The 27,487-nt window shown below is 38.8% G+C and overlaps 4 protein-coding genes and 1 long non-coding RNA gene across 6 annotated transcripts in view; 2 read left to right on the top strand and 3 right to left on the bottom strand.

Annotated features, from left to right (window-relative positions):
- Window positions 1–311: 311 nt before the first annotated feature.
- On the bottom strand, window positions 312–5,157 carry LOC129448007 (uncharacterized). Its single transcript, XM_055210020.2, has 4 exons — window positions 4,893–5,157; window positions 3,925–4,588; window positions 1,701–2,677; window positions 312–1,608 (listed from the first exon to the last, which is right to left on the bottom strand). Exons 2-4 carry the CDS (start codon window positions 4,580–4,582, stop codon window positions 568–570), a joined length of 2,676 nt encoding a protein of 891 aa, XP_055065995.2. The 5' UTR covers window positions 4,583–4,588; window positions 4,893–5,157; the 3' UTR covers window positions 312–567.
- Window positions 2,883–27,487, top strand: part of LOC129447986 (serum paraoxonase/arylesterase 2) — a 315,340-nt gene continuing 290,735 nt past the window's right edge. For both annotated transcript variants that reach the window (XM_073872111.1, XM_073872110.1), the window contains exon 1: window positions 2,883–2,894. The gene's annotated coding sequence lies outside the window, so the exon portion shown is untranslated. The remainder of the gene's footprint in view (window positions 2,895–27,487) is intronic.
- On the bottom strand, window positions 5,904–13,645 carry znf576.2 (zinc finger protein 576, tandem duplicate 2). Its single transcript, XM_055210021.2, has 5 exons — window positions 13,489–13,645; window positions 12,572–12,771; window positions 11,907–12,022; window positions 10,891–11,034; window positions 5,904–7,551 (listed from the first exon to the last, which is right to left on the bottom strand). The coding sequence occupies exons 2-5, from the start codon at window positions 12,717–12,719 to the stop codon at window positions 6,754–6,756; spliced, it is 1,206 nt and encodes a 401-aa protein (XP_055065996.1). The 5' UTR covers window positions 12,720–12,771; window positions 13,489–13,645; the 3' UTR covers window positions 5,904–6,753.
- znf576.1 (zinc finger protein 576, tandem duplicate 1) lies at window positions 14,099–26,346 on the bottom strand. Its single transcript, XM_055210018.2, has 10 exons — window positions 26,193–26,346; window positions 24,494–25,237; window positions 23,182–23,706; window positions 19,593–22,891; window positions 19,208–19,403; window positions 16,845–17,015; window positions 16,415–16,504; window positions 16,136–16,331; window positions 15,832–16,039; window positions 14,099–15,708 (listed from the first exon to the last, which is right to left on the bottom strand). Exons 2-10 carry the CDS (start codon window positions 25,167–25,169, stop codon window positions 14,449–14,451), a joined length of 6,621 nt encoding a protein of 2,206 aa, XP_055065993.2. The 5' UTR covers window positions 25,170–25,237; window positions 26,193–26,346; the 3' UTR covers window positions 14,099–14,448.
- Window positions 25,254–27,431, top strand: LOC129448006 (uncharacterized). The gene is made up of 2 exons (XR_012371536.1): window positions 25,254–26,003; window positions 26,280–27,431. It is a non-coding gene; the product is annotated as an uncharacterized lncRNA (long non-coding RNA).

Genomic DNA, 27,487 nt, shown 5'->3' with positions numbered 1-27,487 from the left:
TTTTATCATAAACCCTTTAGACGCGTCTGCAGCAGGCACTTATTTTGACAAGACACGTGATGCAGACAGGATCACTCGACGCGCCAAACACATATCTTGAAATTACGAACCACACACATGACGAGCTACATGGTGTGACGAACTTCATATCGAGTGCCCTCGAAAAAAGAAGTCACAGGCCACCACTGTAAAATATATTAAGTTCCAGAAAAGAAAGAAAAAACATATGCTGAAAAAGAAAGGAAAAAGTAGTGATTAGTTTTTACAAAAACATTCATTTTCAATGCAAGGAAAAACGAACCAAAACAAAAGCCAATTTCCCAGTGTACATTTATTTTTACGTGGTCATACAGATGAGGGAAAGCAAACATACGGCAAAATCAATGTAAAGAGTCAAACAAATACAAAAGATTCAGTTTCGCATTAAACAAACTTTTAAAATTAAGAAAACAAATTTTAAGTGAATGATAAGATAAAGTTTGAGCAACATTACTCAACAGAGCAAAAAATGAATATATCCATCCTATTAACAGTATGAATCTGTTTGACCTGAGGTCATTATAACTCTTACAGCTCTGTACCAGATCTTTGCCGTTTCCTAGATGGGCTACATGAAGGGGATCGGTCTATAGTGTCTGAGGCACATTTAACAGAAGACACCCTGGGACTGTCTGAGACAGCAGCATGCGTCATACAATGCTGGATCATTTCCTTTTCAGGAAGAACTTGCCCACAAGTGACACATTCATGAAGTTCACCCTCCAACATATCCACCCCACTGTCTTCATCACCAATCTCCACTCTTATTTCTTCATTCACTTCCACCTCTGCATCACATGCGTTCAAACCCTGCACACAATCAACTGATTTTTTGAGTTGTCCTTTGTCAAAAGCAACTTCTGAAGCGCTAGAAACAAGACTAGTAGATGTTACTGGAGTTTCAGGCGTTTCAGCTACTACTGAGAAAGGGACACTACCTTCTGCCATTCCAGGTGAAGAATCACAGTCCTTCAAATTTGAAGAGTTTGAAGAGCTCATGGAGTTGAGAGATGCATCTCCAGATGAATTCACCTTTTCATCACTTATCAGTGCTTCAGGTTTGTCTTTCAAACTTATGTGCTTATCCTCCGCCTCCACTTCTGCTGTAACTTCCAAGTCTGGGGTCCGCTCGCCTACCTCATCACTTTCCATTGGTATCACTATATCTGTAGGTATGTCTTGTCTCTCTTTAATAATAACATGACTGGGTGAAACCACTGGTGTGGATATAACACATGGAGCAGATGAGGGTGTTTCTAAGACTAGAGAGGAAGGTAACATATTTGGGGAGATTTTGGTAGGATGTGAGGTAGATGATGAAAGTGGCAAAAGCATGACTAAGGGCACGCCCGGAGGAGGCTTTTCATTTAAGGTAAGCTTCCACACACCATCAGCAGGCTGTTTTTGGTCACCCAATGGGATTGCATGGGCCACCTTGTTATGTGCGAATGTTACAAGGTTCGAGTCCTGAGCAAGTGTTTGGAAAAAGACTTTAGGAGCAATTGGTTTCACTGTAGATGGAGGAGGCTGACGGGGAGGTTTATTCGGTTTAGGTTTCTTTGCTGTAGCCTGTAAACAGAATTGTTGATTACTGAAATATATTATATGAACTATTAACAAACATCATCAATAACAGCATATGATCAACAAAGTGCACTCACCACTGGTGGAGCCACCTGTCCACATGTTTTAAGGTGGCTGTCATAACCCTGTTGATGTGGGAAACCCAAGCCACAATCTTTACAGAGACAAGGCCGCTGTCCTGCATGTCCTCCCATGTGTGACATAAGCATGAGGGATGAGCGGAAACCCATCCCACATTCAACACATTTCAGGACCCTCTGGTGAGTGCTCCCATGCTTCTTTAAATCCTCCACACTTGCGCACACTTGCCCACACTCCATACAACGAATCTCATCAGTCTTTGATGGCAACGCCCCCTGATGACCCCAGCATCCTGTGTCCTTCTTATGTTTGTCGAAGTCCTCCTGACTCTTAAAGAAAACCAAACAGGCCATGCACTGGATGTTATCTGGATTGCACTCGTGATTGCGGTACAGAGAGGGTAAGCGAAAATGCCGCTTGCACTTTAGACACGTATACGGCAAGACGCCCGAGTGGGAGAAGCTGTGACGCAACAGGGAAGCCTTACTGGAGAATGTCCGTTCGCAGTCGGAGCAGGAGAAGAAGCCTCTGCTGTGCCATTCCAGATGCCGGAGCAGGGAGTTGCGCTGACGAAAACTAGTGCCGCATTTGAGACACAAATGTCGCTTTGCCTGTTGCCTGTGTTTATCCACGTGTGCCTGGCACAGCTCTAGATCAGTGAAAATTTTCTTGCAAAAGTCACACTGATAGAACTCGTTCTCGAAATGGTTCGTGTCCAAATGCTTCTGGAGCTGTTCCTCGGTGTCAAAGATGGTCGAGCAAACCTGACAGTGGATGGAGGCCTTTTGCGAGTGGGAACGAAGATGCGTACGGTAGTTGACTAACTGGCAGAACTGCTTGCCGCATTCGTCACAGCGGTAGGGCCGAACGCCTGTGTGCATATTCAAGTGTTCTCGGAGTAAAAATAAAGAGGGAAATGTAATGTCACACACATGGCAGTGATTCTCTTCGTTCTCTCCAAGTCCTGTCGTCTCTGAAAACGATGAAAGAAAACATGCATCAATAGTTGTTTAAACAGATGAAGGTAAACAGCCTGGATAAATTTGTTAGGCCTAAAACTTAATTTAAAGAGAATAGAATACCTTCATAGAGGGTATGCATGTGATGTCACCTTCGGCGAAAGTGACTGCGGTTACGCTCACTGAGTGGCAAAAGACAGAGCAGCAGAATTTGTGTACAGCGTGAAACCAGCGAAAATGGGGAAAATGCGTCGAAATGGGAAACAGCTGTTGTGCGATAGACTGTACTAACAGATTTAACAAGAATTCTGAGCTATCGTTTTACAGACTGCCAAGAAACACCGAAAGCAGAAGTAAATTGATCGTTAATGCCAACGTCCACAGACCACAGGTGGGTTGACAAGTTCCTTAATATTTAAGTATATTAACATACTTTTTTCAAGTGAAAGTCCACAATTTTAATGTAATTAGGTATTAAATAAGTTTTAATATGCAATATTAAAGAATACACAGTATGATTATATGCTGTAGAATGTAGTGAAGTAAAATTTTTCCCAATACAAACAGCCTAATAAAGCACAGATGCTTGGAAAATGTAACTAATGTAACTAAGTATTGTCCACCTCTGCTATCAAGTCCAACTAAATTCAATTTAAGCTGATTATAGTCAGCCGCTATGAAAACCAGCCATTTTGTTGAACATTTGCCACTCAACAGGGCGAGTACCGGCGTGGTCACGTGGAAAAGTGACGTCAATGCATACCCTCTATTGCCATTGCACAGCTGTACAATTTTATTTGCATCTCTTCAAATGCACACACACATTACAAAACACCACATTCAACAGATATGGGCAAGTGCAAATACAAAGAAATATGGGTAGGGTTGCAAAATTTTGTGAATTTTGGAAACTTTCCATGGAAATTAAACGGTAATATATGGAAATTTGGGCACAAGGATAAAGATGAGTCAGATGTGGAGGAAACTAATGTTTGAGCTTGTATAAATTACCCCAAATTTCCTAATAATTTCCTTAACTTGCCAACAAAATTCCTGAACTGTCAAATCCTTTACAAGAACATAATATATGAATGTAATATAGTAAATATACACTGAACATCTATTAGCTTCTACTACATCTATAACGGTAAAAGACTGAATCCTGTGGCACATCTAACAGCTTCATGTTGTGGGTTTGTCAAAATAAAACCTCACTATTCAAAATCATTTGTTGTTTATTTATAGCACAAATATGTAATACCTGAACAGGAAACATCATCATCATCCTCCTCTTCTTCCTCCTCCTCCTCCTCTTCTTCTTCCTCCTCCTCCTCCTCTTCCTCTTCTTCCACCTCCTCGTCGTTTTCTCCTACTTCTTCTCCCTCCTCCTCTTCATCCTCCTCCCCCTCAGTCCATTCAATTTCTGCATGCTCATTTGTCCTGTCCTCATCAGACACATCATAATCCATCTGAAGACTAGAGTCTTTCTGGCTCACTTCTGAACATTGGTCCTCTTCACTTGTATTCTCTTGTGACTCTTTGTCATCGTTTTTCTGTTCTTCTAGCGCTTTTCTGTTTTTCATCTTGCGCTTTTTACTGAAAATGGTTTTCTCCCTCTCCTCCGTGATGACTGTTTGTGAAATGTTTTGAGCTTGTTCTGCGTTAACTGTTGGGTCATGTTTGGTGGGACAGGAATACTGATGGTCCTGCAGGAAGCTTTTTTCAGCTGATCCACCTGCGACAGTGCAGTCATCCTCACAGCCGGCTGCAGGTGTCTGAGCTTCAGGTGCTGGTTTCTCAATGCTATTCTGGGTTGGCAAAAAAGTTTCCTTTACACTCTGTGGCTCGCAGAGGGGGAAATCCCAGCTTGAAAACCCCAACTCTGTAAGCTGGATATCGAGAGTGAACTCTGAAGACATAGCAGCCTACAAAACATTGAAAAACATCGTCAGTGTGGGCATGTACAAATTAGTTTGAGAAGACAGATACGTTTGTAATTTTCTAATATCATTAAGTATTTCAAGCCTCTGGATTGTCTGCGCGATTTGTCTGAACATGCTCCTCCGTGAACGACTTAACTAAACTGAGATCAAGCAGACAAAAGCAGTCGCTCGTGTATCACGCTCGAGATGATTAGTTTACAAGTCCTATAACATTTTGAGCGTTTCGTTCATTCGCGTGCTATCAATCTGAATAACGTTACTAAAATAAAGGGTGTGTAAATATTACCTATGATCCTTCGAGACGCATTCCAGCACCTTAGCTCCAGGCTCTACTGTTCACAACACAATACAATGAGACTGTGATCATATTACTATTTATAACTGGTGAGCTACTATCTATTGTGATGATTAACTAAACGAAACTGTGACTGTAACCACCACCAACGGTAAGATATTTTATAACTAAAACAAAGCTCAAATTAGGTTGCTTAGGCATCCAGTATCAATACATTGAAATGTGACCTCAGTCTGATTCTTCCGGTATCAGTGTTTAAGGAAGGCTGTGTATAGCGCCATCTGTAGGACTGGAGCAGTATCACGTCCGCAAGTTATTTTTATAATTTTACTCTCTGAAAATGTATAACTTTAAAAATGTCCTTATGTTATTATCTCATTTTAATCTTCTGTCTGAGGAAAGAATGTGTGGATAAAATCCGAATCATTTTTCTCTCCTTTATATACACAGTATTTTCTTGATTCACGCCACCCATCCTAATGTTCAAAAATTAAGTTAGCCAGTAAACTACCGGAATGTTTGATACACGTCTCAAGTTTCCACCGCCAGTGATAACTTTTAACACACACAAAAACGTTTAATAATGATAGGTGTATTGTGTTTTTTTCCCCATTTATCTTACTTGGCTGATGCAGGCGTACACGTGATTGGATACAGGATTTCACAAGTAACCTTTTATCTTTATTGACCATGTAAAAAAAGTAAATGGCATTTGCTCCTGTTCTTTTCTTTGTGATGAATGATTGTGTAACTATGGTAACAAGTATTGTGTTAAAAGTCTGTATAATTAAAGGCAGGGTGCATGATCTCTAAAAGCCAATGTTAACATTTAAAATCACCTAAACAAACACACCCTATCCCAATAGAATCTGGGCCTTCTTTTGATAGACCCACCCCACACATATGCACCCAGGCAACAATGTCGGTTAGTATTTTTACAAAAATCATGCACCCTGCCTTTAAATATCTTAAAGGAAACCATAAATGATCAAATGAACAATCTTAATTCAAATGAAATATTTTATATATTCAAAGGTAAATTCAGCAATGCACCAAAGTCGTATCTAGAAATTACAAAAGACAAAAACTCTGATTAGTTATTACAGTGGTATTCTTGCCTGTAGCTAAAATTCCACATTAACTTTGAATAAAAACAAACTTCATATTCATTTTTGACTGCACTATGAATGGAAATAAATAAAATCAAAGTAAGAAAATCAAAAGACATTTAAAACATTTTCAACAATTATTCAAACATTTAAAATCTTTGACCTTGGAGAATGAAATTGTGAACAGTGAAGTCAAATATAATTTCAAACTGAATGCTACTGTAGAAAATTAAACATTTGAAATCGAATTTAGTCATGAGATAACAATCATTAAGTACATTTCTCACCCATTGTACACACTTCTAAAAATTAATGTAAAACAATAACACGCCTTACAGTATATTCATACAAAAAAACTTTAAAATTTTCCATAAAGAAAGGAAATGACAATGTAAAGCCTTTAACAATATATATAAAGGCTTTTCTCGGGATTCAGTTGATGGTATTAGCTACAACGTGGTTATCCTAGATATTTGAATTTAGGAAAAAATCCCTTTTGCTTACCATGCCAAAGCTATGTACAGATGTCATAATAAAAGAGGCAGCCAAGACTGGTTTTCCAGTTTCATATAACACACTCATACAGCGTTGAATCGTAGCCTCACACATTTGAACAATACTACTGTGCGATGCAATTTTTTAAAACTAAAGCAAATTCTAACCCTGACTTTTATACATAACCATTTAAAAAAAAATCTTAAATCCTTCTTCTACATACACCTCCGAAATTTTCCTATACTAAATTATCTCTTTCCACCAGCAGCCGGGCTTTCTTCTTTACCGTGGGTCTGTTGATGAGCCTTCAGATTACTCTCTCTGCCAAAGCTTTTTCCACACGTAGGACAGGTGTGTCGGCCAGCACTATGAGCTCTAGCCATATGGGCCGTCAGCTGCTCAGGTCGATTGAAACTCTCTTCACATTCTCCGCAAGGGTGAGGCTTTTTCTGTGTGTGCTTTTCTTTCTTATGTGCCCGAAGCTGTGCCAGACCGGGGAAAGTGAGGTCACATTCAGTGCAAGGGATCTGTCGAGGTGGCTCTGGAACAGCCTTGGGTTTCTTTTCGTCATTTTCTGCGTGGTCATCTTTAGCCTTGGGTTCCTGGGCACATTTAGATGGGCGCCCTCTTCGCCCTCCCGTCTTTTCCTTTGATTCAGCTGAAGTTGCAGAAGTCTCTTCTGAATGGTTGGACTCCTCTGGCTCTTCTGCCTCATCCTCATTCTTTAGCTTCGGTTTCTTTTCTCCAGCAGCGGTAGCCTCAGCTTTAGGTGGTCTCCCTCGACGTTTGACAGGGGCACCGTTGCAGTTACGGTTACCTGCGTGGTTCTCCTGATGTTGCAGAAGCTCCGCCTCTTCTTCAAAACCCGTACCACATTTGCCACATCGATAGGTCTTGGAAGGATCCTCTGCATCCTCTTCTTCCAGGTGCACAGGGTGCTGGGCCAGACGATGATTACGCAAAAGTCCAGGACTTCGAAATGTCTCGTTGCATTCTTTGCACGCAAACTGGCGTTCAGGACATACCTGCCGTCGATGAGTTGTCAGCTCTGAAAGAAAAGTGAGATCCATGTTTAAATGGTAATCAACAGTAATAATTACATCATTTACATTACAAATTCCATACATGAGCATGTGTAAGGGTGTTTTCAAAGCTGTAGATTGATTGCTTTGTTCCGAAACCGGGAGTTAAATGGCTACCATGTTGCAATTTCGTGTTGGTTCGGTTTGCATTCATAAGGCAATATTTCCATACGAACCAGACTTTGTTAATACAAATCACATACATATGCTCCTTTAACTGGTCGGAGTGCATCGGTTTATTTTCCGTAATTTCGCTCAAAGTTGTCCTTCAGGACTGACAGACCGCAGCTTTCCGGGATTATTGTGATTATTAAAGTGTGGCTTTTTTAGTAACTGTGGTTATATTTCTTCATTATTGTGAGCAGGAATCAAAACTTAGACGAGACAACATTCTTACCATGGACCTATTGCAGAGAAGAGCAATTAGAAGACATTTTATAAGGAACAGGTGCAATAGCGTTGACGTGCTCACCAGAATTCATCACCAAAGAGCTATCAGGTATGTTCATGGTTAAAAAAGCAATAAGGTCCATTGGGTTGGATTGCTTTCACACTTATACCGAACCACTCCAGAGTTTGTTTGCAATCGGGCCGAGACCACCTCTTCTCCAGAGATGTATAGTAACGAAGTAGAACTACTTTACTACTGTACTTAAGTACTAAAAGACAGTATCTGTACTCTACTGAAGTATTATTTTTTTCTCCTACTTCCACTTTTACTTCAGTACATTTTTTCTTTGAGTTTAATACTTTTACTCCAATACATTTTTTATGTGCTGCATAGTTACTCGTTACTCTCAAATGTTACGAATCATGGTCACATGGTGGTCTGAACCAATTAGAGATAGTGAAGGGCGACCCCTCCCTCCCTCTCACTCACAAAAATGAGCCGGGGTTGTGGACAAATGTGAAGCGAAGAGAGAACCAAAGTGCGCGAGAAAGACAGAGAGGGAGAGAATGCGCAAGAAAGGGCGAGTGTGCGCGAAAGAAGGAAACCTAAATACATTGAAACACCTTTACCTATTACCATTATATCGACTGATATTTCATTAATTCTGAATTCTCTATCGCCATATCAGTTAAATTAATCTGAATTATCTGAACATTCATGTCCTTGTACTCCTGCTACAGCCAAAGGAATTGTGAGTGAACTTTAGCTTAAACATTTGAAATAATATAAACAATTAAATTCAAACTTTTGACTGTTTTCTTTAATAACTACATTACACAATACTTGTACTTTTACTTTCAGTACTTGAGTAGTATATTTTAAAATAAACTACTTGCAATACTTAAGTACAAAAATTTTTTAATACTTTAGTACTTCCACTTAAAGGAACACGCCCACATTTTGGGAATTTAGCTTATTCACCGTATCCCCCAGAGTTAGATAAATCCATACATACCTCTCTCATCTCCGTGCGTGCTGTAACTCTGTCTGACGCAGCCCCCGCTAGCTTAGCTTAGCACAAAGACTGGAAATGCATGGCTCCAGCTAGTATACTGCTCCCAATAAGTGACAAAATAACGCGATCATTTTCCTATTTATGTGTTGTGATTTGTATAGTCAAACCGTGTACAAATAACAAGGTGATATGAGACACAGCGATCTTTTAACAGTATACATACTGAGAACTATATTCTCTGAAGACGAAGCACTGCCGCATGGGTGGAGTGATTTGCACAACTCTGACCGAACTCTCTGCTCCTCACCAGGGGCTTCTCGTGTGCTGCGAGCAGATCACTCCGCCCATGCGGCAGTGCTTCGTCTTCAGAGAATATAGTTCTCAGTATGTATACTGTTAAAAGATCGCTGTGTCTCATATCACCTTGTTATTTGTACACGGTTTGACTATACAAATCACAACACATAAATAGGAAAATGATCGCGTTATTTTGTCACTTATTGGGAGCAGTATACTAGCTGGAGCCATGCATTTCCAGTCTTTGTGCTAAGCTAAGCTAGCGGGGGCTGCGTCAGACAGAGTTACAGCACGCACGGAGATGAGAGAGGTATGTATGGACTTATCTAACTCTGGGGGGATACGGTGAATAAGCTAAATTCACAAAATGTGGGCGTGTTCCTTTAAGTGCTGTGCTTAAAGAACACTTCAACTTCTACTCAAGTCACTTTTTTGATAGAGCACTTGTACTTTTACTCAAGTCTGGGTCGCTAGTACTTTATACATCTCTGCTCTTCTCACATTGGTTGTTTTGGTACGGATCTAAGCGCGATTGCCGTGTTCACATTAGGGTTGTGCCGATAAATGATAGTATCGTGTATCGCCGATATCGGGCTTTTATGACAATAGTTATTATTATTATCATCATCATTTCACATTAACATGCGCATTGCGAACTTTTCCTTGCATAAGACGGTTTGTGGGCTTCATTTTGTGCGAGAGAGCTTGTAACATGCACGGATTCCTTCTCGCACGTACCTGGGCTTAATGCGCACGCCTTGGACTCTTGCTCGGACCTGAATGCACGCGGCATGGACACCTTCTAGCACCTGAACTTGTAATGATGCAGACTCTTCCACGCACATGAGCTTGTAATACGCGCGACTCTGACATTTCCTTGCACTAGAGAGATTGTTAGCGCGCAGAGGGTTAAAACCAGCGAGTGTGTTGTTCCTGCTCCCTGGCACACAAGAATTTAATGACGCGCTGGGAATAATGGCATCAGTTAAGAAGGTTGCCGTCATGACAGTGTTGCCCTTGCTTCTTTTTGTCCACCAAACAAGTGACTTGTCATAAATGAGTCAAAAGTGAACAAATACATAAATAAACTACTTCCCCCAAGTAGATTTTATGGAATAAGTAAGATCCTTTACAGAAGGTTTCATTGGACACACGCGCGTTGTCGCAGTTATTAGCCTGAACCAAAGTGAACTTCCGGTCTGTATTTATTTATAGGTATGGCTAGTAGCTAAACTGATCTCTGAAACAAATACCTTGTCGAAAATAAAATATTTTAGTTTGCTAATCACGAGGGGAGACAATAAGCATGAATCACAACTGTGTCGAGAGGTTTGAAGAATTCAAGGACTAACTCGATGTAAGAGTTGATACCCGTTGAATATGATATATGAACGAAGGTAATTTACTTGTCATTTATTTCGCTTGCTATCAGAAATAAACTACTGTAAAAGGTTGTTATTGATTCTATGTGGATGTCTACCGGAAGTTGTGTTTAGTCCACAAAAGCCGTTCGTTTATGTTGTTGCTGCTGAAACCGTCTATACTAAAATAAAAACTTGAATAATTGTAACTTTTCCAATTAAAATAAAACTCTGCTTACCTCTGAGAATAAGCGGAAGCTTTCTTTGCAGTGTACACATTTGAAGGGCTTGTCCTCCTTGTTGTGGGTCGACTGATGCTGTGTCAGCTCCTCAGAGGATGGGAAGGTACGGTCACATACATAGCAGGTGAACAGTGTGTCGCACTGTTGACACAAAAGGCAACGGGTATCTAAATATATGCATTTCTTCCAAACAATAATGCTTGAGTGTCAAGGTTATTAGTAAGAGTAAAATTATAAGCATTAAAGGTCACGTTCTTTCTGATCCCATTTTTTAAACCCTAGTTAGTGTGTAATGTTGCTATAGTAGCATAAATAATACCTGTAAAATGATAAAGCTCAAAGTTTAATGCCAGACGCTATATATTTTAACAGAATTCGCCTTTCAAAACCTACAGCGAACGGCCGGTTTGGACTACAGCCCTCTACTTCCTGCTTTAATGATGTCACTAGAACAGTTTTTTGGCGGGGCTCCTCCCACAGGAATATGTCAGTCGCCAGCTGGGCTAACTGCAACCTAGGCTGCTGTCGAATCACAACACACTAAACAAGCTATGCAATCAGAACTCGTTACGTATTTCTGAAGGAGAGACTTCATAGATCAAGCCCGTTTTTAGGACATTGAAAGCAGCGGTATATAGAGATAAGTAAATTGTGTGAAAAATACAGTAAAACGTTATTTTTACATGTGAAACATAAACACATTGTGCACTGTAAACACAACCAAATCCAAAAACACAGAAAGAACGGGACCTTTAAAATATACATTTAAAATTTGTATAACAAAGTAGCATGTTTTAAATAGTAGAAATAAAACAAATGTATTTTATTGCTGTACTGAAAAGTCATTATGATAAGTATGCTAATTTCTTAATAGACTGTGAACATGGTAAATGACTGAAACACAAATGATCCAAGACACATGCTAAAAATTACATTAAAAATTCTAAAGCATATATTGAAAAGCCACATTTATGACATTATTACATTTATATTGTAAATAGCTTACTGCTAACCTGCTGAAGTTGTTGTTTGTACTCTTCCCGATGACTCTTCTTCATGTGCCTTTCCTTTGCTTTTGAGTTGCAGAAAGTGATAAAACACTGGAAACACTGCAGGCTTTCATGCTGGTCTAAATACAGACAGAGAAGAGAATAAATTTACAACACCAAAATGAAAGACATGGCCAATTATATCTTATAATATAGCTTCTATAGCATAGCTATTAAAATAGAAAAAATAGGTAGGAATGCTACAACATATTTTACACTGTATGTATTGATCCCAAAATACCAAAATTAAAGTTAAAAAAATTATTAACAGAATTTTAAAAACAATTTTGGGTAATATAAAAGCCTTATAAAATTTACCTTTAGAAAGTAAGGCATCATTTATGTAGGGAAAGTGGGTTCTTGCATTTAAAAAAAAAAAACGGTCTATTGTTGAGGCACAAAGCTAAATGTGTTTTATTATCAGGTTTTATTATCCAATAGACAGCACATCAAAATGCACATGGTGAATTAGGTATTCTTAAGGTTTCCATTTTAAATTTTACTATCCATTACTTGATAAAGCGGGGAAGTAAAGGAAAGGCAAAGAAAAATGGCACAGGTACTTGTTACTGAATGTCTGTCCATCATTGTTTCCTATATAAAAATGTATGATGTGCTTTGACACTCACATGACTGAAGGATAGGAACTGTTTGAGGTTGTTGAATGATGATGGTTGTGTACGTGTCCTCTGTCTTAACAGGGACAATTTCAGCAGGGGCAGCAGCCTCTTCTTCTCCCATTATCATTTCCTCCATCTTCAAAACGTCAGCGTCCATTATGAGGACTAAATGATCCAATGCACACACACCTGTTGTATCTACTGTAAACCTTATGGTAACAAAGACATGTAAAACAGTTATTACCTATGATGAACCATTACTAAACCAAGTACGCACAGTCCCGTCACATTTAAAACGTACAACATCAACATGATGCATATGAATGATTTCTACAGTCAAAAACTTGCTTTCTGAATTTTCCATTATGTTAACACGCTGCTGAGTAAGCAAGGCTTTGCACCTGAGCTATAAATACCGCGGACTATTCACAAGCAAACTATGTTTAGCTTCCATTGATATATAGACATAACAATTTCAAACCCAAAGCGTTTGTCTATTATAAATTAACTGGTTTAACGTCAGAAAACAGTGTTAGAAAACAAATGGTTCCTCAAATCGGGTGTTTTAGAGCCGCCTACCGTTTGTTTGTATAAACTAAGCTAGGCTAGGCTAACATGCTAACGAGGCCTTGTGAAGCCTCGAGCTGCTGCAAACCTAATTTATGTTATGTTGCTAGTATGTAGCTAGCAATGTTACTCGTCCCATTATTTATTTAAAAAACATAAATATGGTCTAAAAACATTACTGATAGCACTGAAGCTATGTTGATAATCTCCAAGTTATCTATCTAACTGCTTTTGAATGTGCTAACCGGGGAAGCTCGAGGTTAAACTTGCCTGTTCGCTAGGCAAAGCCTTTAAACAAAGACTAAAAATAAAGCTAATTGTTCAGTTTTTATGGTCAAAAGTTAATGAACAATTCTTACCTGTGAGAGAATAAGCTTTTTCTGGATGGAAGACAAATGCTAAGCACACATACAAAAAATAAAGGGGGCGCAAAAGAGTGGTGTCCCGCTCTTAGCCACTACAACTGGAAAAAGCTTGCATCACGTGCACTGCCAACGGCAGCTGTACTTTCCGTTCTGTTCATTGAGAAACAGGTCTTAAGATGCATGCTTTTACCACTTTAAAAATGGCATAATATGGTTTATTGTGTAGTCCTTATATAAAATAATTGTATATACACTACTTATAAATATGCCATAATAGTATAGACCAGTGGTTTTCAAACTGGGGGCCGGGGCCGCGAGATGGTGCCAGGGTGGCCCAGTTTTATGACATTTTATGAAATACATTAATTTATCAAGAATTCTTATTTAAAAAAAAAATAAGGCTACTTACGAAAGTATACTACTTTTTTGTATAATTAATGTTTTTTTTTTTTTATTAAAATGTGGAACAGTTTTGTGCCACAAATTTTCTTTGGGGGGCCGCAAAGGAATGCACCGTACACAAGGGGGGCCACACGCTGAAAAAGTTTGGAAACCACTGGTATAGACTACAATTCAAAGGTAGCATTGGTCATCACAAGAAGACTTCCTGTAAAATGTAAACACTTTTATTTTGTACAAATAATTTGAAGGTGCGTTTGCAACACATTCACATTCTGAACACTGGCTCTCCTTTTAGGACAATGAATACAATTCTAACAATGCATAAAACTAAAATGCATTATAAAATTACATATAAAATACATTTTCAACGTGAAATAAAAACACACCATTACATTCGATGAACACTAAACTAAACATTTCATTATAACATTATACATACCCTGGACACAAACACATAGGGTTGGCTCTACATAGTAAGTCTTAAACAAGTGATAACTTAATTGTCATAAACAAATTTGTGTTAACCGACCACATGTCCACAGATTGTAGGCCTTACAAAGCACCCTGACTGTGAAACTTAAGAAAGCAATTGTGGTTTCGAGAAATGCAAAGGAACACACAGCATTTAAGACATCGCACACGCGACGTTCGTCCACAGCCTCCAAATCTACACTTGGCCTCCTCACTCTCTGCTAGTTGCTCTGGCCAATGTCCGAAGCCATCATAGCGAGTATCCACATCAGGCAAAGGTGTCTCAAGAACTGGAGAAGGTCTTGAACTTGTATCAGGACCGTGTTGTTTTGGAGCAGGAGGGCAGGGGGGCGATGAGTCTTGTGCATCGACACCACTAGAAAGGATTAATGCTTTAGCCACCTCTAAACGAAATGCCATAAGTGATAGCAAATCTGCAATATGACTATAATCTTGTTTATACTGTATCCATGAGTTAACCAATACCAGATCAATTAAGTCCCAAAAAACCGACTGTGGCCAAGCGCTGACTGCTGAATTCGTGCTCGGAGTACGATAAAGACTTCTCAAGTCCCGGTTCAGATTCGCAGCCTTAATCGCTCGCTCAAAGCCGCTGACAAGAGATGTTGAGCGTGGCTTTTCCTTTACCACCGCAGAAAGGATGAAGCCATGGTGACATCTGAATAGCTTGAGTTTACCATCCGAGCTCACAAACTCGTCACCAATTTGCCCCCTTGCCCCACCAACCTTGCCAGCACTTTGCACACCAACCTCTAAAAGATGCTCCAACATAGAAGGTGTGGACAGCTCTGGCTTGCAAAGAAACACCATCCCTTCATTTCTGTCCTTGCCTCTGGAGACCATTTTTTCAACTACAGTTTCTCTATTGGAGTCATCGACACTCAAGATAAAGTCCACAACCAACCCTTCACAATTTACCACAACTGTGTGAAGTAACGAATGGGTTGGGTGTCTTTGAAAAGGAAGTGGGTACTGGTCAACCCCAAAACTTCCATTTCGCTTCAGTGCCCGACACCCCTCTTGAACTCGGTTAATCAACATCATTACTTTCCACAGAGGATCGTGCATCTCTTTACGTGATTGGGAGAACATTCTGGATGTGTCACATGAGGAGGCATGACTTTGAGTTTTCTTAATTGGCTCAGAAGGGTCTCCATTCATTTCTGGAGATTGATGAGCACTATTGTTTTCCACAGAAGGTCCACCAGCTCTGGCGAGCTTCAGTGTATGAGTGAGCTCCCAGAATCTTGAAGCCGACATGGCATCAGAGATAAGAGGGACTCTGGTGAAGTCTTCCCAGTAGAGCTTGGTGCATGGAAACTGTGTGATGAGAATAAAGAGAGGAAGACGAAAGCTTTCCTAGTTATGTTTCTGAGGAGATTATACATATTTAAAACAATATTTAAAGCCTAGTTGTATTTTGCATTATTGTTATAACTATACCTTGAGAGTTCCCATTGCTATGTGGATTCCTACATACTGTGCAACCTCTTTTTCTGTAACTGGGTTTGGCAGTTTTGACATTTCTCCAGTAAAGACAGCAATTTCCGACCATGTGTTCCAACTAAAATACTGGCTGAAGTAGTTAATGGGCTTCCGACTTGGCTGTCCCTCTGCTTCTATGTGGGCTGTTTGAGAAGGACTCGCAATTCTGATAGAGAGAGAGAAAAAAAAAGTTAAACCATTGTTAGAAATTGTTGTGACAATTTTGCATACTCTTATATCTATATCAGTCAGCAACACTCACTGTCTGCCACTAGGATCACATATCTCAGCTCCATTTTGATGTCCTGTAGCACTACTCTGTATACCATGGTAACAGGACATCAAAATGGTTTCAGCTTCTGGCTCTGAATGGACAACAGGAGATTCATCAGAGTCTGAATTCTGGGAAAGGAACTCCAAAAAGCCCTGTGTACTTTGCTGTTCAGCGCTAACATCACCTACAAAACAAAAAAACACATTCTCAGATTGGGGATAAGAAACAGACAAGTCAAAGCTTTAACCTCGCTCTTCTTATATTTACCCTCTTCAGAGTTAGCGTAAAGTTGGGGCATTTCCATTTGTACCGAATCCACCGCAATTTCCTCACATTCTTCTATTGCAGATGAAGCCCCTATGTGTTGGAAGATAGGACTGAATATTAACGTTCAGCTCAGATGCAAAACCCTCTAAAGAGGTCTAACATGTTTTCTTGTAAATTAGCATTTTTTTTTATCAGACTCTTAATGGATACAGCCAACAAACAGCTATTTCTGAATGGCCTGATAAGCGGATTTGAAGCAAAAGTATGTGAGATATAATTTAATATGAACATTCGGTCGATATCATAATCTCATTTTTTTGACGCAGATGGCGTTTAGGCTTTTGCATTTGAGCTCCTCATATATAAATAATAATAATAATAATAATGATAATAGTAATTACGAACTAAATTTTGCATAATTCAGATTTACCTTCCAACCTCTCTGAATCCAAACACTTCTGATCTGCATGAGAAGACTCCACTAAATGTTCTTTCTCTTCCTCCTTAACAGGATAAAAAATACATTGTTTGCTGTACGACTGCAGGGGAACTACATGAGAGTCAGAAGAGATGCCATCTCTGTTCTTATCAATGGTGTCATCTGCAGGAGGAATACAAAAAAATTCAAAAAGTTTTTTTTTTCACATTTAGAAAATTAAGTTTCTTGAAACTGTTAGCTGAGACTCAAATACATTGTATTAATATTAATCTGCTTGTTAAAGGAACAGTATGTAAGAAATGTATATCAATGAATCATAAAATGGACCTGATATGTCACTAGAAATTTAGAAATCATTTTCATTTCAAATACTTTTATCACTGACAACAGTGGTCTGGTCAGGATATTGTCATTTAAAAAGTGGAGTTGCAGCCCTCAACTGATGTTTATGTTGTCATTTTGTGTATTGGCCACTAGTTGAGTGATTGCAATACCAGTTTTAGCAACAAGTTTTGTTATTGCAATACCAGTTTTGGCCACAATCCTACATACTGTTCCTTTAAGTCTGACGCCATGCAGCGCTTCCGGGTCCAACCGATCTCAAAGGCCGTAGGGTGATATAAAAAAAATCACGCTCATATACACTTCATAATGATCATAATGTAAAACATCAGATCCTAATTTTTTTTCTCCATAACAAAATACAAGATTACCACACATGGACATGGATTTTTAAAGTCGCCGTGAAATGGAAGTAGCGATTGCCTTATTTTCCACGTGGTGACATATATCCGAGTAAAACCGGCATTTGAAATGAATAAGGCAGGGCTGAATTTGAATTTGTCCATCGAGATTTCATTGGATCATTTGAAGTTGAGTTGTATTACTAATTGCTAATCGCAGCAATCTTCTCCCTGGCCACCTGCCATTAGCCTCAAAATAATGAAGCTCATAAATAAGTCATTTGTAAAAAAAAAAAAAATCACAATATTCCAAAACAAATTCCGTTTTTCATTTTAATTTAAATGGCGACTTTAAAGAATTATTAATATATTGCTGTCGGTGATTAGTTACGTGAGCCTGGAGACAGGAGTGTACACTGTGAGTTTATAAAATTTTAAGTTACCTATTAACTTATTAATCTGCCATGTGCCTTGTATTTTTATATTATTATTTTTTAATTATTCATTTGTAATTTGTTTAAAACTCTCCCATTAGTGTTTAAAGAGCACCAATTTCATTGCCTAAAAAAATAACGATATTTTGTGTATTTGGTATAATACAATGTGTTCGCATGGTTTATGGTTAAAAAACATTTTTTTCCACATATGGTACATTTTTGTAACTCCAGATTTCTCTCTTCCTGAAACGCACAGATTTGAAAAGCTCCGTGTCTCTTATTGGCCAGCTAATCTGTACAAGCTGGAAACATGACTCTCCTTACCATGTTTGAAAGATTTGGTTGATAACAGGAGTTAACTTTCAGGCTGTAAACGAAGCGGGAGGAATTATGATAATGTCCGTCTTCTCTACGTTACCGATCCCAGGAAGTAAACTGTTGCCTACAATCCATGTGTTTGTTGTAATCCAAGATAAAAGATTTACATTGAAGACGATAACTCGCGTCACCGTTTACTTTGGGGTTTGTACCTTTAGCATATCGTTAACCTATACACAATAGGTGCTCTTTAATGTTATAGTGTTTACCGTGTAGTGTTTAAAGTTATCTGTGTACACCTAGGGTGTGAGAGTAACGCAATTTCAATTCTCTGTATGTGATGTACATGTGGCAGAATTTACAATAAAACAGATTAATATGAATAAATAGTGCTCATAAAGAGCTGTAATAATAATAATATTCTCTATTAAAATGAGTGGAGGGAAGGACTCGGAAACAGTATTCCTTACGTCTCGACCTAACAAGCAGGTTGTGTTTCTAGTAGAGCCGGATGTTAGCAGCCCAATACGTCAGTGGTTCGATTCCCATAAAAATTTATAGCTTAAATGCACTGTCAGTCACTTTGGATGAAAAGTGTAATTATATTGATTATTAAAGGGACACAAGGCAGCATTTTTATGTTAATAAATCATCTTCGTAAGTCGGTATATGGTTAAATGACTCATTACATGAAGAATGAAGACTCTCTCGCCCGCCCCTACCGTCTGTAGGTAGAATAGCCCACTTGCAAGTTCGCTGTATCCGACCCGGTGTCCTTCAGTCTCGTATAGTCGTATAGTATATAGATATAGAACGCATTTACTCCCAGACACTAGGGGGAGCTAGTAGAGAAATAATACTCAGACTTGCCTTGTGTGCCTTTAATAATTGGTATAATAAATTGGTTTAAACCCACCTTGACATGAAACATGATGGTTATCAGTAGGCTGGTTAGCCTGAAACATCACTGGCTCATTCAGAGCAAAGTGTTCCTCTGCTTTTACCAAAAACATTTGTACTCTTCTCTCAGATGTGAGACTGTGAGGGACCTGGTTTGAAGAACGTTCTTCTATTTTCACATCTGCCAAACTGGTGTCCAACTCTGAATTAGCCTTTAACAATAATGCAGTATACACAATTATGCACTATAAAAACATTTAAATTAATTAAGAAGAAACCAAATCAATTTATCCTTGTCCAAAACCAATAAATTCACATTAACAGATTTTTTATGTTTTTTTGTAAATGGAGACTTCATACAAAATATATATTAAATTAACTAAACATACAACATCAGTTACCTGTGTCCTCTGATTCTGGCTGTTTAGATTTTCCGCATTTCTCTCACGAGCAGTCAAGAATTTTTCCAGTATGATTCCTGGAGATCTGTCATCTCTAATCAGCTCTGTAGATGTCTCAATAAACGAACCATCTTGAGAATTCATCACCTCTGTTACACTTGTGGTAACTGAGTCCAACTCGAACACTACCTGATCCTCAGGATTCTCCTCAGCAGATGACAGTACACAAGTTTCAGAGGCCTTATCTCCATTCATGTCCGTTTCTTTGTCCTTTACCTCCGGAGTATCATTGAGTACACAGAGCTGATAGACAACTTGGCAATCCTGTAGATCCTTTTTTGCTTCCGTGTCCTTTTTACTTCTGTTTGCTTTGCTAGTCTTTTTCCCGACCAATCTTTTGCCTTGGCCTTTTGCAACACCCTTCTTCCCCCTTATCGCAGAGTTTCTTCCCATCCCTCTTTTTTGATCATCAGCTTTATGTACAAGAGTCTCCTCCTCTTCTTGCTTTACCTCAGATTCAGTAACAACATTTTCAGTCAATGCTACATCTGCTTTTTTTGCAATCTGTTCAGGTTCAGGACATGGATGAGATTTGCTCAATTCAGTTTCATGTTCTTGGGAGGAGGCACTAGAATGAATGTTTATCCCAATCTCCTCATTTTGATCTCCAACCATGACTAAATTCACATCTAAGGGCAACTCTTCCTTTATTTCCTCCTCCACTGGATCTTTGACTTCTGTGATGAGCTCTACTGCTTTGCTTGGTTCTTTGTCAATGTCACTACTTTCAGTATTTTCTGCGACCTCTTGTGGCACAGTACTTTCGATTATGGCTGGGATTGACACCTGGCAGACCTCTGAAGGTCCAGAAACAGTTCCTTCAACTTCTTTGCCTCCTTCACTTTCCTTTCCTTCAACACAGCTTGAGGGAAGTGTCAAAGAAGGAGATGGACTCAGTACTGGAAATGAAAGTCTTGGCTCCTCCCTGTCTCCCAAAATCTCTCCCATCTCCCAGTCAGTCGCTACCTGGATTTCAAAGACATTAGGTTGATAATGTTTTTCAATAGTTCTCATGTCATTTTTCTTCCTAATGCCAACGGCCTCATCTTGGACAGCCATCTTCTCAGCAGAGTGAAAAGATGCCATGTGTTCCTGTAAAGCAGACACCTCTGAGAATGTCGTCCCACAGTCTTGACACCCAAGGGTAAGTCGGGAATACGGAGGGCTCAGTGCAATTTCCTGGTCTATTTTAGTGGGTGCTTTTCGTTTCCGTGCAATCTTAGGCTTGTCAACAGAAGGCTTGGCCATAGGCGAATTTTTGCCCTGACCCTCTAACAATTTATTTTTATTAGTTGATTTGGCTTTCTTTTGTTTTGTGACTTTGATTGATTTGCTCGGCGTTATTTCCTGTTCCTGCAAAAGTGAAGGCTCTTTTACATCAGACTTGTTCGAGGGGGATTTTTCTAGTTCGGTGGCATCCAATTTGTGTACCTTCAGCTGAGGCTGCTTGTGCCCTTTCAATAAGAGCAAAGCTTGTTTCTCAATTTGGCATTTGTCTGGAGCATCAGGACTACATTTTTTTGCTACTTTATGCTTTGGCATTTTAAGATTGTTTTTCTGAAAATCATTCTTTTTGGGTTTTTTAACCTTCGGGTTAGGGTTGGGGCAATCTTCTTGAGGTGTCTTGCATTTCTTCTTTTTCTTTTGCACAGGTATCAATGTTTCATCTTGTTGAGCTTCCTGGACGGTCTTTGACTTCTTTATTAAATTGCTCTGATTCTGGACAGTCTTCGACTTCTTTATTAAATTGCTCTGATCCGGAGTCATTTTTCTTTTCTGAGCTTTTGTTTTGGTTGCTTGTGGAACCACTGAAACGTTGTCTTTAACAACATTTGTTTGATGTGTCGACATAATTTCTTCCTTCGATTTACCTTCAGCCTCTTTTGCTTTTTTATCTTTTTGCACTTTTTGTTTAAAGCATTTTTTACTGTCATGCTTTTCCAAAACATCCACTTTGTCCTGCTCACTTTTTTGCGGACTTGGATTTTGTTTGACTTTGGTTTTGTTTGGTTTGGTCATTACCTTCGGTTTTGAGGATTTTTTCTTTTTTCTTGGTTTTGACTGCATGTCTGTTGAAGTGCTGTTCTGCAAATTATTAAGGGAAGGCTGCTTTGTCTGAGGTTGTGGTTCCACAATGGTTGGCTCTTTCTCAGAGTCAACTTGATCCTTTTGAGCTTGGATTTGTTCAAGTTCTTGAGGCTCACTTAATTTGGTTGTGTCAGTTGGCCCACATAGCACCTGTGAGTCCAAGTCTGTAAAATCTTGTATTTGTCCAGAACACAGCATGTCTGCATTGCTAACAGCCTCCTCTGATACTACATCATTTGTTTGCGATGCATTTGTTACATTATTTGTTAGCGATGCATTTGTTACATTATTTGTTAGCGATGCATTTGTTACATTATTTGTTAGCGATGCATTTGTTACATCTTTTGTTAGCGATGCATTGTCCTCCTCAACATTTTGACACTTCTCTGTTTCAGTTAGTGGAATAAGGTTCGATTCAATTGTTGTCTCCAAAGCTGCGTTGTCTTGTGTAACTGGAATGTGCTGGAACTCTGCAGCGTGTGCCTGCTCAAAAATTGCATCATTTTGTGACACTTTTACCTGTAAAGACGTTTGATCCATTAAAACCGAAGTTTCAGTCTGAACTGGTATGAGATCAAGATAAACTTCATCAAGTTGAGTCTGTGCCTCAGTCAATTCCGCAGGTGCCAGTTGAGTTTCAAGTCTCGAGTTTTCTGACGAAATAATATTTTCCACCTGTGACAGAACCGCAGTTTCATTTTGCTGCAAATCTTCCATCTCTGATGATACGTGTTGATTATTTTGCTCATTTGATGGGTCTGTGTCAGTTTGCATGCATTCTGTTGGCTGATCTGTCGACTGGGTAAAATCTAAGTGCAGTGGCTTCATTAATCCTTGTGTCTGAAAAGGCAGTATAACCAATTGATTCACTTTTTTTACATTATCAAATTTCTCGATCAATCTTTTAATTTGCTCAGCATCAAGCACATCTATTTGCTGTGTTATCGGCACACCACCTTCCATAGGCAGAGTCTGTGGTTGACCAGGCGTCGTCTGTGTTATAATAAGTCCTGTTGAGTTTGTTTGTAACACGGACACAGTCTTGCTTTGACTTGCTCCTGAGTGTTTGTTTTTTATGTGAAGAAGTTGTGTTTTAGGCGACTTGAAGACTGCATCACACTGTGAACATTTGAACTTTCGTTCATTTGTGCCTGTGAATAAAACAATTCTAAGCATAAATAATCAGAACAGCAACATTTACCAACAAACAACTATTAGGGATGGCATAAAGGCCCATCCTTATTCCTCTAATCATGTTTGAACTTATCAAAACAATGATAGGAGTACAAATCCAAAAAATCCAGGGTAACTCTTACAAACAAAGTGTAGCTTACAATTCAGTTTTAATAGCAATCCAAATCTCTAATGAAACCGGCCATTACCTCCATTCTTAACATACACATATCCAAACAATGTGAATTTTTGATAACAATAAACTTGCCTTTATTCTTCCGTTTCTTTGTGGCGTCCGAGGCATTTCTCCGGTCAGCTGTAACCTCTTTATCCCCCTCCTTGTGCTTTTCTAGGTGTTTCATCAGAGATTTGGGTGTAGTGAACTTCTTACCACAGTGATTCTGTAAGCAAACATAAGGCTTTTCGCCGGTGTGCACTCGCTGGTGGTATGTGAGCAGCGAAAGGGTTTTACAAAGCTTGCCGCACTCCGAGCAGGAATAACCTTGTTTGTTAAAGTGAACTTTCTTATGACTTGTTAGATCACAAGATCTTGTGAAGGCCTCATTGCAGAGCGGGCACTTGAATCTTTCTTTCTCTGTGTGTGTGCTTTGATGGGCCTTGAGATCTGCGGAGCAAGCGAAATGCTGATCACAGACGTAACAGGCAAAGAGGGCATCCGCCAGCATGCATTGCGCGTACTCTGCAGGATGGCTTATTTTGATGTGACGTTCTTTGCTTTTGTGGTCCTGGAAGATGATGTGACATTCCTGGCATTGTAGGGAGATCTGAGATGCTAGAAATAAAAAACAGAACATCAATCCCAAAATTATGCTTCATTTAAAAGGTACACTCCACTTTTTTTGAAAATATGCTCATTTTCCTGCTCCCCTAGGGTGAAACATTTGATTTTTACTGTTTTGGAATCCATCCAGCCGATCTCCGGGTCCGGCGGCACCACCCCTAGCACAGCTTAGCACAATCCATTAAATCTGATTAGACCACCAGCATCACGCTCAAAAAAGAAGAGTTTCGATATTTTTAAATGTATTATTTAAACTCTTTTGTAGTTCTGTAATGTTATTATGCAGCGCCTGAAAATTGTCCCCTTGGTTACTTTCAATAGCAGGGGACTATTTTCGGGCCCTGCGTAATATCATTGCTTCTGCTACAGCCATGGTATGGCAACAAAGTCCTTGAGAATTACGCTGGAATAACCATATCGGCCTAGAAAATTGCACATTTTACGTCTGTCTTAGTACACAATGTGACTACAGAAGAGTCAAGTTTTAAATAAAAAATATAGAAACTCTTTGGTTATTTTTGAGCATGATGCTAATGGTCTAATCAGATTCAATGGATTATGCTAAGCTATGCTAAAAGTGGTAGCGCCAGACCTGGAGATCGGCTGGATGGATTCCGGGAAGGTAGGGATCAAATGTTTCACTCTAAAAATGCTGGAAAATTAGCCTCTTTTCAAAAAAAGGTGGAGTGTCCCTTTAAGATATGAGTATCATAATACTGTTTTAGGCTGTATTTTGAAATACAGTGTATTTTAAAGCATTTAAAAAGTGAAAACTTACAGGTGAGAGGCATTACTTTGATTTTCAGTGGGGCATATTTGTCTTTCTTTGGAGGGATGTTCTTTCTAACGCCGTCTTGTGTGCATACACTGGATACATTAGTGGAGGAGTCTGATTCACATCTTGGCTCTTTGGAGAGAGCAGGATCAGATGTTATTTCCAGTGTGCCTTGAATGGTTTCTTTCGAAGCAACACAATCATTTTGTGTTTCTTGTGTTTCTTTGGAGTCTGTTGAACATACAGACAAGCGTTCTTGTCCGCAGTCTGATAAACTCGTATTGTTGGGTGCTGATTCTGTCAGAGTATCTGAGTTCGGCTCAATCTGACTCGATTGCGTATCAGGAGGAACGACTGTGGGGTCACCAGTTTCATGCGTTTTCTCTTCAGTGGCTTCAGGTTGTGGACCGGTCTCTTGAAATGCTGTGGGAAGCACACACTGATCAATGGTTACCTCTGCAGGAGATATCGGTTCTATTAATGGATGTGCTGGAACATACAGGTTAAGTTTCAACTCAAGACCATTGCTTTGTGCCGTATCCTCTGTAACCTCTATTCCATGTAGAGGATCTACTAGTGCCTCAGAGGAAGATAGATGCTCTGACAATGAAAGCGATCCATTGTGCAGATTTGCTTCAGCAGGAAGTGAATCAGTGACTGAGTGATTAGTAAGTTCCATGATGCTCAGCTTTTGATGCTAAATCAATTTTCTCATTGAATAATCATGCAAGCTATGAAAAGGATCTCCTAAAATGTAAAAAAAAAAAGATTATGCATGCTAAATATCAATAAGTAAAACAGATACAGAATATATATTACAAGTTTACACACTAGATTTACCACTACTTGAATGGCTACAAAGTGTGAAAATAACATTTAAAACACTGGCAATGTCAACTTTAAACAAACTTACAAACTAGTTGATGCCCTTTGGTGTGCCCTTCAGATGCATCATTTACGTTGTATGGAATGCATAACCATTGTGGTAGCCCACAATTACAACCCATGAATTATAATTCACATCATTAGGATAAACGCATAAATTTATTTATAGATTTATTGGAAGCACTGCTTTCAATTCATAACTTTATTTTATCCACATTCATGGATTTTCTGACAGCAATGATTTGCATGATCCATTAAAGCATAGAAAAACGTACTGTACACGTCACAAAATATCATCCACACAAATACCAAAAATGGGAAAATTATTAACAATAGCCATAAGTGATTACATCAATTTAACTAGTAGCTGATTGGGACAACACCTCACACACCCTGCAAAACAATAAATTAATTTATCGAAACTGCTTTATCGACATCATCTAGCACATCCACATAGGTAGGATTACCGCAATCGCGATTTTTCAAAACCCACTGCCAACCCATACAGCATTACCGGGCATCATCAAATGCGCCTTTGGCGCGTCTGTGATACGCTCTCCATTTAGGTACCACTACATGCATCGATAAACTAGAAAGAGGAAGTCGAAATTTAGATAGCGTCAAAAAGGTTTGTTTACTGTCGTTTATTCATTTTTAGGATCCCGTTCCATGTGTTTTCGCAGGCGACAAAATCACGTTATTACAGCCCATTGTGCGCAAAACTGCTTTTTATATTGTGTCTTGGCAAAACGTGCAAGCAGAGCCCTTACGTTGTAAATATATAGCGTTAAATTAATAATATAAGCCTTAAACTCACCAGCTTTTGGTGTCTTCCCCCGGCATCACATCTACTGTGCGGTTTCATAATAATTTATTGTTTTTACGTTCATTTTCGCTATGCAAGACGTGCAAGGCCACCATAACAGAGGGATGCGGACCTTGTGACGTCACCCGCAGACTCCTACTTTGTGGGAATTGTAGTCCAGAAGAATGGAAGTCCCAGAACAGATCGGTTTTCAGGGATGGTTGAACGCCTCATAAGTTGGTGGCGCTAAATGTATTTATTTATTTTAAGCCACATTATTAGATTACCCTTTGCATTTATGAATTCACATTAATTAATGATAGGAAGCTTAATGATTTTTAAATATTTTTGTGCATTTATTTAAATTGGTATTACCCTTTAGGATGGTAACACCAGTGACAGTTTTCATGAAAAATCAGTTTTACCAAATGGTTTCTATAAAGAAGATCATACCAGTGACTAAAATCATAAAATAAATAAGAAGATTTCTGATAAATGAAAAGATACAGCGGACTCAACATGGACATTTCTTTATAGATCTTCAGGAAATAGAAAGAATATAATCAAGTGATGTCATCCCAGCAGGCATATGACTGACCTTCAACGTTGAAATTTGGTTGAAATAAGGTCAGTTGTTGTTTGGTCAACGATGAATGGTAAACGGTTGCAAAAGGTTAATAAAATGCTTAAAAATCAACGTTGAAATTTGATTGAAATAATGTCAGTTGTTGTTCAACGTTAAAAAATTTGCAAAATCAAAAGGTAATTCAACGTTGATTCAACCTTGTCCTTGACCTTTAATCAACGTTGAAATTCCAGCTGGCATTAGTGTGATTTTTATTTTAAAATAAAGAGATTTTTGTTAAACGGTAACACCAGTGACACAAATCTGGGGGACAACTGTTTTCATTATATATTTTATAATTTAATTCAAAATTTTAGGTTTCTTTGCCATTTACATAATATTTGACAGATATATCATTAGATTTTAAATTGTAGAAAATTTTCCTCTGTACTTGACTGCGGGGATGAGCACTTTTGTGGTGCTTGGAATTGTAAATAATTAGTGAATACAAAATTGCCACATTAATGATTAAGAAGGTGTAATTGCTCAAATAAAAAATTTAATTTGAAAAAAAAAAATGAAACCCTAAGGTGTTTTTCAAATGTAATATTTTTGTAAAGGCTAGGGACAAAAAATGAATGACTGAAATGAATGATTCAAATATGACTGTCTTTCATGATTTTTTTTTAAAGAATTTTATACTGTCACAAGATAATTGGGTTTAAGAAAGTTGACCAAGTTT

This window comes from Misgurnus anguillicaudatus, chromosome 10 (genome assembly GCF_027580225.2).
Source record: "Misgurnus anguillicaudatus chromosome 10, ASM2758022v2, whole genome shotgun sequence".
NCBI classification, from domain to species: domain Eukaryota; kingdom Metazoa; phylum Chordata; class Actinopteri; order Cypriniformes; family Cobitidae; genus Misgurnus; species Misgurnus anguillicaudatus.
This window is presented reverse-complemented; position numbering and strand designations above follow the sequence as displayed.